The sequence below is a fragment of the Saprolegnia diclina genome (genome assembly GCF_000281045.1).
Source record: "Saprolegnia diclina VS20 unplaced genomic scaffold supercont1.57, whole genome shotgun sequence".
NCBI classification, from domain to species: Eukaryota; Oomycota; class Saprolegniomycetes; order Saprolegniales; family Saprolegniaceae; genus Saprolegnia; species Saprolegnia diclina.
In genome coordinates, this window is record NW_008246124.1 from 38,762 (window position 1) to 51,601 (window position 12,840).

The 12,840-nt window shown below is 58.8% G+C and overlaps 7 protein-coding genes across 7 annotated transcripts in view; 4 read left to right on the forward strand and 3 right to left on the reverse strand.

Moving 5' to 3' along the window:
* The window catches only part of SDRG_13176 (hypothetical protein), a gene marked incomplete at both ends in the record, with an annotated part of 1,890 nt that extends 1,017 nt beyond the window's left edge, over positions 1-873 (reverse strand). Inside the window, 3 exons of the mRNA XM_008619257.1 lie at positions 24-443; positions 488-804; positions 840-873. Coding sequence (XP_008617479.1) covers positions 24-443; positions 488-804; positions 840-873 — 771 coding nt within the window. The remainder of the gene's footprint in view (positions 1-23; positions 444-487; positions 805-839) is intronic.
* On the forward strand, positions 872-1,969 carry SDRG_13177 (hypothetical protein). Its single transcript, XM_008619258.1, has one exon. It carries the CDS (start codon positions 917-919, stop codon positions 1,859-1,861), a length of 945 nt encoding a protein of 314 aa, XP_008617480.1. The 5' UTR covers positions 872-916; the 3' UTR covers positions 1,862-1,969.
* Positions 1,970-2,091: 122 nt separating this feature from the next.
* On the reverse strand, positions 2,092-4,146 carry SDRG_13178 (hypothetical protein). Its single transcript, XM_008619259.1, has one exon. The coding sequence runs from the start codon at positions 4,036-4,038 to the stop codon at positions 2,176-2,178; it is 1,863 nt and encodes a 620-aa protein (XP_008617481.1). The 5' UTR covers positions 4,039-4,146; the 3' UTR covers positions 2,092-2,175.
* Positions 4,147-4,969: 823 nt separating this feature from the next.
* Positions 4,970-7,346, forward strand: SDRG_13179 (hypothetical protein). Its single transcript, XM_008619260.1, has one exon. The coding sequence runs from the start codon at positions 5,020-5,022 to the stop codon at positions 7,207-7,209; it is 2,190 nt and encodes a 729-aa protein (XP_008617482.1). The 5' UTR covers positions 4,970-5,019; the 3' UTR covers positions 7,210-7,346.
* Positions 7,347-8,765: 1,419 nt separating this feature from the next.
* SDRG_13180 (hypothetical protein) lies at positions 8,766-10,334 on the forward strand. The gene is made up of 5 exons (XM_008619261.1): positions 8,766-8,923; positions 8,970-9,199; positions 9,247-9,606; positions 9,653-9,962; positions 10,010-10,334. Exons 1-5 carry the CDS (start codon positions 8,795-8,797, stop codon positions 10,214-10,216), a joined length of 1,236 nt encoding a protein of 411 aa, XP_008617483.1. The 5' UTR covers positions 8,766-8,794; the 3' UTR covers positions 10,217-10,334.
* A 28-nt stretch (positions 10,335-10,362) lies between these two features.
* On the forward strand, positions 10,363-11,070 carry SDRG_13181 (hypothetical protein). The gene is made up of 2 exons (XM_008619262.1): positions 10,363-10,726; positions 10,771-11,070. The coding sequence occupies exons 1-2, from the start codon at positions 10,427-10,429 to the stop codon at positions 10,999-11,001; spliced, it is 531 nt and encodes a 176-aa protein (XP_008617484.1). The 5' UTR covers positions 10,363-10,426; the 3' UTR covers positions 11,002-11,070.
* SDRG_13182 (hypothetical protein) lies at positions 11,007-12,732 on the reverse strand (the record flags this gene model as incomplete). The annotated part of the gene is made up of 1 exon (XM_008619263.1): positions 11,007-12,732. The coding sequence occupies one exon, from the start codon at positions 12,730-12,732 to the stop codon at positions 11,113-11,115; it is 1,620 nt and encodes a 539-aa protein (XP_008617485.1). The 3' UTR covers positions 11,007-11,112.
* Positions 12,733-12,840: the final 108 nt, after the last annotated feature.

Below are 12,840 nucleotides of genomic sequence, written 5' to 3' on the forward strand. Positions count from 1 at the left end.
CCCGCGGCGCAGCAACGTGGCACGTCGTGCGGCGCCTCGCCAGTCGGACGAAAGAACTGCGGCCAGTCGCTCGAGTAGAGCAGTGCCTTGGGCCGGAGACGGGTCACGATCGCCACATGACCAGCGTGGTCGCCGACGCAGTCCAGCGGCGGGTGGCCACCCAGCGCCAAAAACACCACCGTCGGAAACGGCTTTCCCACGCGCCGCGCTTGGTCGTAAAGAAACTTGAAGCGCGGACGAAGCATCTCGGCGTGCGAGTCCCCGAGAACCATGACGAGGTTGTCGTCATCGCCTGGGTTGAGCACCCAGCCATAGTCATACTGGCCAAACGGCGATCCTGGCGGTAGCGGGATATAGCCGTCATTGGGGGCCCAGTCGCTGTCAGCGGCGAGGAGCTTGGCGACCGTCGGGGGCTCACGCCGTGGCATGCGACTAATGTTGGGCTGCCCATCGTCGTCCAATGTGACGAAGGACGCCGTGTGGCAACCGGTGCTGTTGCAGCGAGGCGGGCTGGGCCCGAAAAGAAGGCTGGGTGCAAGGACACGACAAGCCCGAGGACAGCCATGAGAGCCATACCGAGTGCGAGCAGCGGTACAATGCGAGGCGACGGGTGTCGGCGCACGACGTTCTCGATACCGAACGTGGTCGCGACGCTCAGACCAAACGCAAGCAACACTAGAACATACGGCTGCATGTAGAACGGACGGTACGCATCGTCCGAGTAGCGGGCTTTGGCAAAGACGAGGAGCGGCCAGTGCCAGAGGTACAAGGCGTAGCTGATCTTGCCGACAAAGATAATCGGCGCTTGATGGAGGATTTGCGCATTGATGAGCGCCGACGGGCCGGCGACGATGTTGGTGCTCGGGAGGTCATTCGATTGGATGGAGACGTGAGCTCGCTCGCTATCCTCTCAACGATGGCGTTTCGAGCTACCTTTGCCGCTAGCGGTATCGAAATGCCGCTCAACGTCGCCACGTACCTCCGAGGACTCTGTCAATACGTCTCGTTCGTTCTAGCTGCAATTGCGTTGATCGCGGGACTCTACACGCTGGCAAATGGCTGCACGAGCGAGGGCTACAACCTCTTTGAAGTCAACCGCGTTGGTGGCTTGATCTGGATCGGTCGTCCGCTGCTCTTTGTCCGGAGTGTCACAGCACTCTGCATTCTCAGCACCGCCACGCTTCAGCTCCAAAAGACTGGGATCATGACGCAACTGACGGCGTCCAGAGACGACGTGGAGCCAGTCATTGCGTACATCACCAAGATCCTCGCAGCGAGCGAGCTCGGCTGGCTTGTCTACATCTTTGACGACCTGTGCATGGCGTGGACACGCCAGTACAGTGCGAGCTACACGACCAAGACAGCGATGACGGCGTGGCTGATTGCGATCGTCCTGAGTTTTACGAACCCTGTCTCCCACAGCGCAACGATCCAGCGGTCGTGTTCTCTGGGTGAAATGGATTTTGAAATGGTGTGCCACAGCGGTGTCGTTGCCATTGGATCCGTCTCTCGCCTGCTCTTGCTCGTCGGTATCGCGCTCGGTGGCTCGATGCTCGTCTACATTCTGGATCGCGCCAGTCACAAACTGCCGCCGCTGGACGAGCGCGACTCGTTCTTGGTCTCGTGCAGTGCCAAGTACCTCTTTGAGAGAAAAGGTTGGGTCCACGACCGCGTCTACTACATCGACTTTGCGTCCGCAGCTTTGACCGGCCTCCTTGTCTGCTCGTACAAAGGCGACCTCCATGTCTTTGACATCAAAACGTGGCGCACGCTCGTGCTGCATCGCAGCGACCTTCAAGCTGCCACAGCGTCGCACCCGTCGGCACCGCACCTCGCCCGCGCCCTCCCGCTCATCAAGTAGAGTATATTTGACGGCTCACGTGCCAGCCACCGTTGCTGATTGTGCTTGACGTTGCTTGCATTTTTGTATATCTTGCCCTACAGCTTGTATAGTCCTAGTCGATTTCTCTTGAACTTCCTGTCTCGTCTGGGGCCGTACTAGTTTGTGTCAGGACGCGGAGAACACGGTCGTGCCTTGCGTCTCTACGGTCGAGCCATTTTGCGAGGCTTTCTGACGCTCCCATTCATTTCCTCACCGACAAGTCTTACTTCAGGCGTTTCTGACGTACTTGATACATTGAAAGTTCTACTGACACGCAAGTTACATTCTATATTCTATCGATCGACGGCGATCGATGTGGCGCGGGCGAGCACGTTAACGCCTTCGTTGGTGATCTTGTCGCAATACCAAAGGTTGATGGACGTCAAGTTGGAGAGCGCTGTCAAATGCGCGATACCGACGTCGGTGAGGTCGCCGCACTCGGCCAAGTTGAGCGACTTGAGCGTCGAGATGCGGGCCAGCGCGGTCATTCCGTCGTCGTTGATGAGGCAGCAGTTGCCAACGTCGAGCGACTCGAGCGGCAACGTCTCCAGCGCCACGAGCGCATCGTTGGTCAAGAGGTTGCAGCTCGCGAGATCCAGTGACGTCAGGCGCTTGAGCGCGCTTAGGTGGGCAACGCCGGCGTCCGTGAGCAGGTGGCAGTACCACAGCACAAGCGATTCGAGACTGGTGAGCCGTTGGCCCAGCACGGCAAGACTAGCGTCCGTGAGGTCCCGGCAGTTGGCCATGTTGAGCGAACTGAGCGACGACAAGGGCGCAAGATGCGCGACACCTGCGTCCGTGATACTGCTGCAGCGCATCAGATTGAGAGAAGTGAGCTGGGAGAGGTGGCCGATGCCCTCGAGCGCCTTGTCGCCCAGCTGTCGGCAGTTGCTCAGATCCAGCGTCTTCAGGGACGAGACCGACCGCAACGCGTAGACACCAGAGTCCGAGATACCACCGCATGCGCTCAAGTTGATGGACGACAGGCGCGGCAGCATCGCAAGAAGCGCGAGGCCGTCGTCAGTGATCTTGTCGCAGTTGCTGAGGTCGAGGGTTTGAAGCGAATGCAGCTTGGCAAGGACAGCCATGGACGCGTTCGTGAGCTGGATGCACTTCATCAGGTTCAAGTAAATGAGGTCGTGGCAGCCGCTAAGCGCCGTCACGGTCGCGTCGGTGATGTTGGAGCAGTACCACAGGTTGCAGGTCGTGAGCGCCGGCCACGATCGAAAGACAGACGTGCCGGCGTCCGTCACCGAGTAGCAGCCCGAGAGGTCGATCGACATCATCTTGCGCAGCGGCGTGAGGGCGTGGAGGCCAACGTCCGTCAATTCGCTGAGGTTGGCGAGCTCGAGCGACTCCAACTCGGTGCACGCCGCGAGCTTGGCGAGTCCCGTATCCGAGAGCTGACTGCAGTTGGCAATGTTGAGGTGGCGCAAATGCAGAAACGACGACAGTGTCTCGAAAATCGCATCGCTGAGCTGGCCTTGGAAGCAGTACCAGAGGTTGAGCCCCCGAAGCGTGGTGCGGAGTGGCGCGAGGGCGCTCACGGCGGCGTCATCCACGAGCTTGCAGCTCTTGAGGTCGAGCGTTGCGAGCGTCCCGTTGGCGGCGATCGCGCGAATACCGTCAACTGTCACCTTGCTGCAGTAGCCGAGGTTGAGATTGATGAGGCGAGGAAGGCATGCGAGCTGCATCAAGGTCGCGTCGGTGATGCGGTCACAGCCCTTGAGGTCGATCGTGTGCAGCTGCGAGAGGTGACACAAGCCGGAAAGGCCAGCGTCCGTGATCGTCGCGCAGCCTGTGAGCTGCAGCGTCGCAATGTGGCTGAACGTGGTGAGGAGCTGCGACGTGTGGAGGTCCGAGATGACCGCGCGGAACGGTACAATATCGACGGTGCGCGTGTACATGCGCATCTCCTGGCGAAGCACTTGGCACGTGGCGGCCAGTGCGACCCATTCGTCGAGGTAGCAGTAGTCGCCAAAGACGGGCAGCTGCATGACGACGAGCAGCGCCGCCACCGCGTCCGTCGAGGAAGAGGATCGGGCGATCTCGGAGCGACGGGGCGATGGCTTGGACGGACTGGGCGGCATGGCCCAGTGCTTGTCGGCCGAGCGCGCCGCCGCGAGGTCCGTAAGGGCAGCGTGCTTGAGGCTCATCGTCGCTCCGACTGATCTGCTTCGATTGTGACACCGCGACGGAGAAGCAAGCGAGCGCGACCATCCTGCGGCCGCTTGGATACTTCGTCCACGACTGGCATAGAGCGTCTTCGAACTTCGCACGCGACGTCGTTCCGCCAAGATAAAGCCTGCCACGTACCCTGACTCTGCACTTCGAACTACGAGTGAGTCACGGTTATCAAGCGGTGGCTGGCGCCGAACGGTTCTTTAACCGGTTAGTGCAACCACGGGCTCCAACAGCTGCACCGGTTCAGATCGGCGGTGCATCCGATCGCATCCGGATACTGGAAGATTCCAAGCATAGGATCCAGTGGGCAATGAGCGCGATCAAGCTCGAGTGCCCGTACTAGTAGCAGTACTGGCACGAACTTGTTGAATGTTGCTGCAGTGACAAGCGGGTTCTGCGCAAACACCGCATTGAACAGTTCAAAGGAGGAGTGCAAATCAGCAAAGAACTCGGTATCCAACACTGCAGGTTGGTTTGAGTTCTTGTGCGAGCGCCGAGGTGACGGGTCCAACGACGACGGTGGCCACGTAGCCAAAGCCGTTTCGACGTAGACTAGGAATGTAACGGCCTAGAAACTGCCGCGGACGCTGACGCATCATGACATGCTAACAGCATTCGTGTTTATACACCGTGTTGGCGTGGTGCTATGGCGCCAAATGGCTGGAAACTGCCATGACAGAGCGCCCATACGTCGCGCGTACGAGTCGACTGCGAGTGGTCGTCGACACGCCAGTGCGGACAGACAGTCCCCGCGCGTCTATCCTGCGTGACGCCAGGGCGTCGTGGTTGCAACGCCAAAGATTTAGCTCGTTGCGAGCAAAAAAGTGGTGTATGCCGGCAAGACTGCTCGACATAGACTACGTTTCAGGGACATCGGCTTCACAAACAACGTATCGAGCAAGAGTCCTAGCTGCCCACTTACCGCACCCGAAGTTGGCGCGGTTCGACCCTTCATGAACCCAAGGAACGAGCCAATCACACTCAACCAAGCAGATGTTGACGCAAAAGCGATCGCTCGCCAGCCGAGCTGCGAGCAGAATCCCATGGCCACCGAGTCGACGGCGCTCTTGGCGCCGCATGCGATCGCGTACCGCCCCGACATTGACGGCCTCCGGTGCGTGGCCGTGCTGCCCGTCGTGCTCTATCACGCGTACCCGACGCTCCTGCCAGGTGGCTTTACAGGCGTCGACGTCTTCTTTGTCATTTCCGGCTTTCTCATCTCGAGCATTCTCTTCAAAGACTTTGCGAGCGGCAAATTCAGCTACGAAACGTTCTACGTCCGCCGCGTCCGCCGCATCTTTCCAAGCTTGCTCCTCGTCATGGCCGTCGTGCTGAGCCTAAGCGTCGCCTGGTACCTCGCGCCGGCGCTCCGCGACATGGCCGAGACGCTGTACGCCGGCGCGATCTTTGGCGCCAACATCCAAGTGCTCTCGCGGAACCAAGGCTACTTTGACGCAAGTACCAAGGAAAATCCGCTCTTGCATCTCTGGTCGCTCGGCGTCGAAGAGCAGTTTTATATGGTCTGGCCAATCGTCGCGGCGTCGATTGTGGCGCTGCCACGTACGTCTGCGCTCGCACTGCAGATCGTATTGGTCGTCGGCAGCTTCCTTTTGAACGTCGGCCTCTTGCACGCCGAGCACCCGTGGTCGTTCTACTTTCCGCTCTGCCGGTTTTGGCAAATGGCCACCGGCGGTCTCGTCGCGTTCGTTCAGCGCCAGAAAGGTTTCGAAACAAGGTCTCCTGACATGCTCTCTGTCCTTGGCGCAGGGTTGCTGCTCGTCGGCTACGCGTTTCTAAACGAAGCAAGTCCCTTCCCGGGGGTCTATGCTCTCTTGCCGACGCTTGGCGCGGCCTGTCTCATCGTCGCCGGCCCGTTGGCGCTCGTCAATGCGCAAATCCTCCATCAAGCGCCGATTATCTTTGTCGGCAAGATCAGCTACGCCTTATACCTCTGGCACTGGCCGCTCCTCGTCTTTGCCAAAGCCCGCTACTCGGACGATGCGTACCGTCCGTTCTACATGCAGCCGCATGTTCTACTGTTGCTTGCGTTTGGTCTGAGCGTCGCGACCACGTTCGGCATCGAGAACGTCGTGCGCCGGCACCCATCACCTCGCATTGTACCGCTGCTCGCACTCGGTATGGTTCTCATGGCTGTCCTCGGGCTTGTCGTGTCCTTGTACCCAGCCTTCTTTTCGGGCCCAGCCCGCCTCGCTGCGACAGCACCGGTTGCCACAGCGACGTCCTTCGTCACATTGGACGACGACGGGCAGCCCAACATTAGTCGCATGCCACGGCGTGAGCCCCCGACGGTCGCCAAGCTCCTCGCTGCTGACAGCGACTGGGCCCCCAATGACGGCTATATCCCGCTATCGCCAGGATCGCCGTTTGGACCGTATGACTATGGCTGGGTGCTCAACCCAGGCGATGACGACAACCTCGTCATGGTTCTCGGGGACTCGCACGCCGAGATGCTTCGTCCGCGCTTCAAGTTTCTTTACGACCAAGCGCGGCGCGTGGGAAAGCCGTTTCCGACGGTGGTGTTTTTGGCGCTGGGTGGCCACCCGCCGCTGGACTGCGTCGGCGACCACGCTGGTCATGTGGCGATCGTGACCCGTCTCCGGCCCAAGGCACTGCTCTACTCGAGCGACTGGCCGCAGTTCTTTCGACCAACTGGCGAGGCGCCGCACGACGTGCCACGTTGCTGCGCCGCGGGATATCGAGACGACTGCGCCTACCAGAGCTGGGGCGACGTAAGGACGCTGCTCCGAGCCTTTCAAGACGAAATGACCCGCTTCCAGGACCTGGGCACCCACGTATTTGCGTCCAGCTTGAACCCCGAAGGCCGTCGCTTCCACTACCGCAACATGCTCCAGGGCGGTGACGTCCGAGCGATCGCCCCCGTCCGGCTCTCGGCGTACCGCCACCAGCATTCCCGACTGGTGTCGCTCCTCGAAGGCGCGATTCGTGGCGCAAACGCGACGATCGTCGACTATGCACGCAATCAGTGCTACAACGACGTGTGCGAAGTTGTGTCGACGGCCCGCGGCGAGCCGATTCTCAAGGACAACGACCACTACCGACCGTACTACGCCAAGTACTACCTCAGCGTGCTGGATCAAGTCGTCGATGCAGTCTACAACTAGAATCGAATTGCTAGTTGTCATTCCTTCCACGGCGACTGCGACTTTTCGTCCGAGTCTCTATTGTGCGATGTCTTTCCCGCTTGCAAGCAGAGTACATGCGTTGACAAGACAGTTTGTCCAGTTTGAACGACAAGGGCGGAGATATACTCGCTCTTACGTCTGTGGAGAGGGACATATGAGACACTAACGGCCATCTACTTGATGAGCGGGAGGGCGCGGGCGAGGTGCGGCGCCGACGGGTGCGACGCTGTGGCAGCTCGAAGGTCACTGCGATGCAGCACGAGCGTGCGCCACGTTTTGATGTCAAAGACATGAAGGTCGCCTTTGTACGAGCAGACAAGGAGGCCGGTCAAAGCTGCGGACGCAAAGTCAATGTAGTAGACGCGGTCGTGGACCCAACCTTTTCTCTCAAAGAGGTACTTGGCATCTCATAGCCCTCCGCCACAACCTTCAGTCGCCTAATCACCCTGTCGGGTCCAGGCACTTGTTGCTACCGGATGGATCCAGACAAGGATTCCGAGGCGCGCTCGAACGGTTCCGTTGGCATGACACTCGTCTTGTCTTGGGATCCGAGTCCAGGAGCCTACCAGAGCTGACGAGAGCTATCACTTGGCGAATAGGGCCACCATCGGCACGCAGATCGTCGCCAACGACCAAGTGCCAACTCTGGCTTGCTCGTTTCTCAAACATTTAACTGCAACGATACAAAGCGACAAATGCGTCGGGTGCCATAGCTCGAGCCCTGCAAAAGGAAGGCGTCCAAAACGTGTATACGGAATGTATACGCATTTCAAAATCTGCATTTCGATGGCCATTTGGATGACGACCGTCGACAAGCAGCAGCTGGCCGAAAGATCCGCACTCTAGCCCACCCTTACAAAAGCCTGACGCGATCCAAAATACTCGGCTGCATCGCATTGATCTTTCGTGTCAAGTACATATACAAGGGAATATGCTAGAGACTTGGCGCGCGACTCGAATTTGCTCGCCAATGCCCATGTAAAACACCGGCCCGCCAAATGCGCCATCGAAACCGACTGGCTTTTCCACCGTAAATCTGCTCCAAATTGACGTCTCCGTACATTTATAGTCGGCAAATCTTGATGTCTCTGGCTCGAGTTCTGCCTCTAAAGTTGTTGGCGCAGTGTCATTTCCCAACTTTGGACTTCACGCATGCGCCGCCTCCTTTGCCTAGTTGCTGCGCTCGTCGCTTCGGGCCGTGCGTCGTACATTGACGGCCGTGAAATTCTCGCAGCTTGGCAGCACCCTTGGCGCAGTACCTTTACGCTTCACGAAGGTCGTCAGCACCGGCGCCTACGTCAAGACTAAGCGCCTTCCTGCAACCCGTGCATCATCGGCTTGCTTCGCTGCTCGTCCGCGCCGTTTGCCTTTCTGATCTGCCGGTCTATTCCCTTAAATCAACGTTGTGCTCTATGTACGTAAGGATTGCGCAATCGGCCAATCGTACAAAAGAAGAGAAGTTCCCTCATTTCAGCAGTTGAAGTTTGGTTGCCCTACAGGTCGACATGACACGGTTGTGATTTGCAGGATGTCCTCAGTTTGCACTTTGCAGCATTGCGCAACGATGGCCAGTAGCAAGGTACGCGACGTGCTCATCGTCGGCGGCGGCGTCATGGGCTGCTCGACCGCCTACCACTTGGCCGCCAAGGCCACCGGCTCGCTGCGCATCACGGTCCTCGAGCGGAGTTTTGCGGTACGTCGCGCACAGTGCATCTCTACTTCTGCTCACGCTTCCATAGTACAAGCGCACGTCGGCCGTGCTCTCGGCCGGTGGCATCCGCATGCAGTTTTCGGAAAAACCCAACATTGAGATGAGCCAATACGGCCTCTCATTCTTACGCAACGCGCCCGAGACGCTCGCCGTGCCCGGCCACGACCCGGTCGACGTCAACTTTGTGGAGAACGGGTACCTCTTTCTCGCGACCGAGAAGGGCCGGTCGACGTTGGCCAACAACCACGCAGTCCAGCGGTGCGTCCCTTCTTCGTGGACTGTGGTGCTCAGGCGCGGTACTCTAGATCGGTGGGCGCGCCCGTCGAACTCTTCACGCCCGAGAAGCTCTCGCAGCGCTTTCCGTGGCTCGAGACGGCCGACGTTGTTGCTGGTGCGCTCGGCGTCCGCGACGAAGGCTGGTTTGATCCCTGGGCGTACCTCACGGGGCTCAAGCGCAAGTGTGCGCACCTCGGTGTCGAGTTTATCGAAGGCGAACTCGACGGCCCGATGACGGTGGCCAACGACACGATCGAGCGCGTCAACATCCAGACCACATGTGGTGACACTCTTAGCGTCACGCCCGGTCACGTGGTCAATGCCGGTGGCGCGTGGGCGCAATGGACCGCGTCGGCCGCCGGCGTCAACGATTTGCCCGTCCGCGCGAGGTACACCAATATTGTCTTCTCCTCGTCTCAAACTCAATTGTGCCAGAAAACGCACCATTTTTGTGTTTCAGTGCCCCGAAGCCGCTAAATGGACGGGTGACGCGTGCTCGCCGCTCGTCGTGGACCCGTCCGGCGTCTACTTTCGTCCAGAAGGCTGCTCGGGGCAGTTCATCTGCGGTGTCTCGCCCGATGCGGACAGCGACCCGGACTGCGAGAGCGACGACTTGCTCCAACCCGACTATGACCTCTTTGACGATGTCATTTGGCCCACGATCGCCAACCGCGTGCCAGCGTTCGAGGCCATCAAGATGGTCAACGCCTGGGCGGGGTTCTACGACTACAACACGTTCGACCACGTATGCGTCTCGACCCTTTATCGTAGCGACTCATGCTTCATGCGTAGAACGCTATCATTGGCAAGCACCCGGACCGCAAGAACCTCTACTGCATCAACGGGTTTAGCGGCCACGGCTTGCAGCAGTCGCCGGCGGCCGGGCGCGGCGTCGCCGAACTCATCCTCGACGGCGGCTACACGAGTCTGGACCTCTCGTGCTTTGGCTTGGAGCGCGTCCGCGCCAACCAGCCGTTTTTCGAAAAAAACATTGTGTAGTGCGTCTCGACTAGACTAGATGAGAGCCTCGCATTCGGCCACCGCTTGCCGCTATGCTAGCCTGTAATTGGAATGATTAGACGTAATTCGTGTGAAAGTTACCTTGCTATCGTGGGCAGTCGGGCGTTGAAGGGTTATCTCCACCGGAGAGGGCTAGGGTGGGGGTAGGGTAACACCGGCCCGGCTCAAAATAGCCCCTCGACAACGATTATGACGCGCGACCAAGCCAACGACCGCAAGCACGATGCGTTTGGTGACGGTACGCCGTGCGACGGCGCCGAGACGAGCCTCGACAGCCTTGAGGCGGGCGACCTCGCGGCGTTCGAGTCGACGGTGGCGCTCCGGAGTCAGCAGCGTCGAAAAATTGACTTCAATCCGTCCGAAGGCGACGTGCACGACCGGGAGCGCGGTCGGCCGTGGCGCGTGGCCATCAACGCCAAAATCGCAGCGGCCAACGAGCGCGCGCAGGAAGAGCAGTGGGAAAAGCGGCGGTTCGGGCTTGCCAAGCAGGTAGGTTTCCTGATTCAAAGTTAAATTGTGAGTTATGGACATAGGTGCACGAAGGCCTTCTTCACAACTACAACATTTACGTGGGTATTTCCGAAGTGAGCAATGTACTCAAGGTCGGCCAGGACCAGCGCCGGCGGGAAACCCAAGGCGACGTCGTCGAGAACAAGGACATTGCTGCGTCCGCGATCCTTGTCGCGGCCGAAAAGTACGACCTCGCTCGCATTGCAGTCTTGCTCGACAAGGTGCCCAAGAAACTTGGTGATGGGACAAAATAGCATATCGAGTGCATGATATATCAGCTTGTTTCTGCTTATTTCAGCGAGTACTCATATTGAAGATTGGGCTTGGAATATGTTGCACATTTTAGCTCTACTAGTTGCCGAGTCTTATTCGACGAGCGGGAGGGCGCGCCGCAGACGATATGCCGATGGATGCAATGACGTCGCCTCGTCAATCGCTGCTTGCGTTAACACGAGCGTGCGCCACGTCTTGATGTCAAACACGTAGAGGTCACTCTTGTTGCGGCAGGCGAGGAGACCGGTCAAAGCTGCGGACGCAAAATCGATGAAGTAAATGCGGTCGTGGACCCAACCTTTTCTCTCAAAGAGGTACTTGGCACTGCACGAGAGGAGGTGCGAGTCGCGCTCGTCGAGGGGCACACGGGGACGTCGGAGTCTCACAATTGTAAACAGTAGCGTCGAACCGCCCAGTGCGATCCCAACCAGAAGACAAAAGCGACTGAAGGAGCCAATGGCGACGACGCCGCTGTGGCACACCAACTCAAAGTCCATTTCAACTAGCGTACATGATCGCTGGATCGTGGCGCTGTGCGAGACGGGACTCGTAAAGCTGAGGGCAGCAACAATGAACCACGTGAGGATGGACGCCTTGAACGCGTACGCAGCACTGAGCTCTTGAGTCAGTGGCATGCAAATGTCATCAAAGATGTAGACGAGCCAGCCGACTTCGCCGGCCGCGAGGATCTGCGTCACAATGACAACTGCCTCCGAGACATCGCCACGGGATGATGTCAAGACAGTTGTGATCCCATTCTTCTTTAGTTGGAGCGTCGCTGTGCTCAGAATACACAGCGCGGTGAAGCTGCGCGCCAAAAGCAGCGGCCGGCCGACCCAGACCATGCCACCGACGCGGTTGACCTTGAAGAGGTTGGAGCCTTCGCTCAAGCTTCCATCCAAAAGTGCGTATAATGCGGTGACAGAAGCGAGGGCCACGAGCACGAATGAAATGTACTGACAAAGGCCCCGCAGATACGCAGCAACGTTGCGCGGTACCTCGATGCTACTTGCTGCAAACGACGCCGCAAATGACACTGTCGAGAGGAATGCCACAGTACTAGCGTCGCCGTCAACCCGAATGGCCTCTCGCCCACCGACGACCCAGTCGTAGGCAAGCGCATAGCTCGTGTACTTCATGGTCGCATCGAACGGATCAAAAAGTCGCTGATGGAAGATCTCTACGCCGTTGGTCGGTACGTGCCGAGCGTATTGCGTGATGCCAACCGAGGTGGCCATGACGTCGGCCTCGATGGCCATTGCTCGCGATCGGTACGCTTGGAGAGTGCTCGTCGCAACATATTTCGATACAAAACGCGACACGCTATCGAGAAAAGCCAGACACAGAGTTGGCACCACCGCTTCGGCCGCACATGCTACCGGAATCAACGTCGTCGGGTCGAGTGGGATCCCAGCGCCAAAGACGCTAAAGATGGCTTGCATCGGAGAGACCGAGACCCACTCGTTGAAGCTCGAGTAACATGCCGCGTCGGCGCCACCAAACTGCCAGAGACCGTACGAAAAGTTGAAGTCCCGAGGCACTTGGCCGCAGAATATGTTGCCGCTCGCGCAGAGGTACATGTTTCGATCGAGGCGGCGTGGGACGGGACTCATCGAGCTCATCAAAATGAGGTTGGCGTAATCTTCTTGAGCGTTCGAGCTCGTATTGGCGAGTATGACACCGAGCGCTTCACGGATATCGCGCACCAGCATCGCAAGCGACGGCGGATATTGCACGTGGTACATGTCCACCGCACCAAACGGGCCAATTGATTCGCTGAAAGCGCGTAGGGCCCCATCGAGTGGCGACTGCAATGTCGA

Coding starts and splice junctions, on each gene's coding strand:
- SDRG_13177 (XM_008619258.1), top strand. CDS start 917: ATGGCGTTTCGAGCTACCTTTGCCGCTAGCGGTATCGAAATGCCGCTC.
- SDRG_13178 (XM_008619259.1), bottom strand. CDS start 4,038: ATGAGCCTCAAGCACGCTGCCCTTACGGACCTCGCGGCGGCGCGCTCG.
- SDRG_13179 (XM_008619260.1), top strand. CDS start 5,020: ATGAACCCAAGGAACGAGCCAATCACACTCAACCAAGCAGATGTTGAC.
- SDRG_13180 (XM_008619261.1), top strand. CDS start 8,795: ATGGCCAGTAGCAAGGTACGCGACGTGCTCATCGTCGGCGGCGGCGTC. Junction 8,924..8,969: donor TCCTCGAGCGGAGTTTTGCG/GTACGTCGCGCA, acceptor ACGCTTCCATAG/TACAAGCGCACGTCGGCCGT. Junction 9,200..9,246: donor AACAACCACGCAGTCCAGCG/GTGCGTCCCTTC, acceptor GCGGTACTCTAG/ATCGGTGGGCGCGCCCGTCG.
- SDRG_13181 (XM_008619262.1), top strand. CDS start 10,427: ATGACGCGCGACCAAGCCAACGACCGCAAGCACGATGCGTTTGGTGAC. Junction 10,727..10,770: donor GGTTCGGGCTTGCCAAGCAG/GTAGGTTTCCTG, acceptor TTATGGACATAG/GTGCACGAAGGCCTTCTTCA.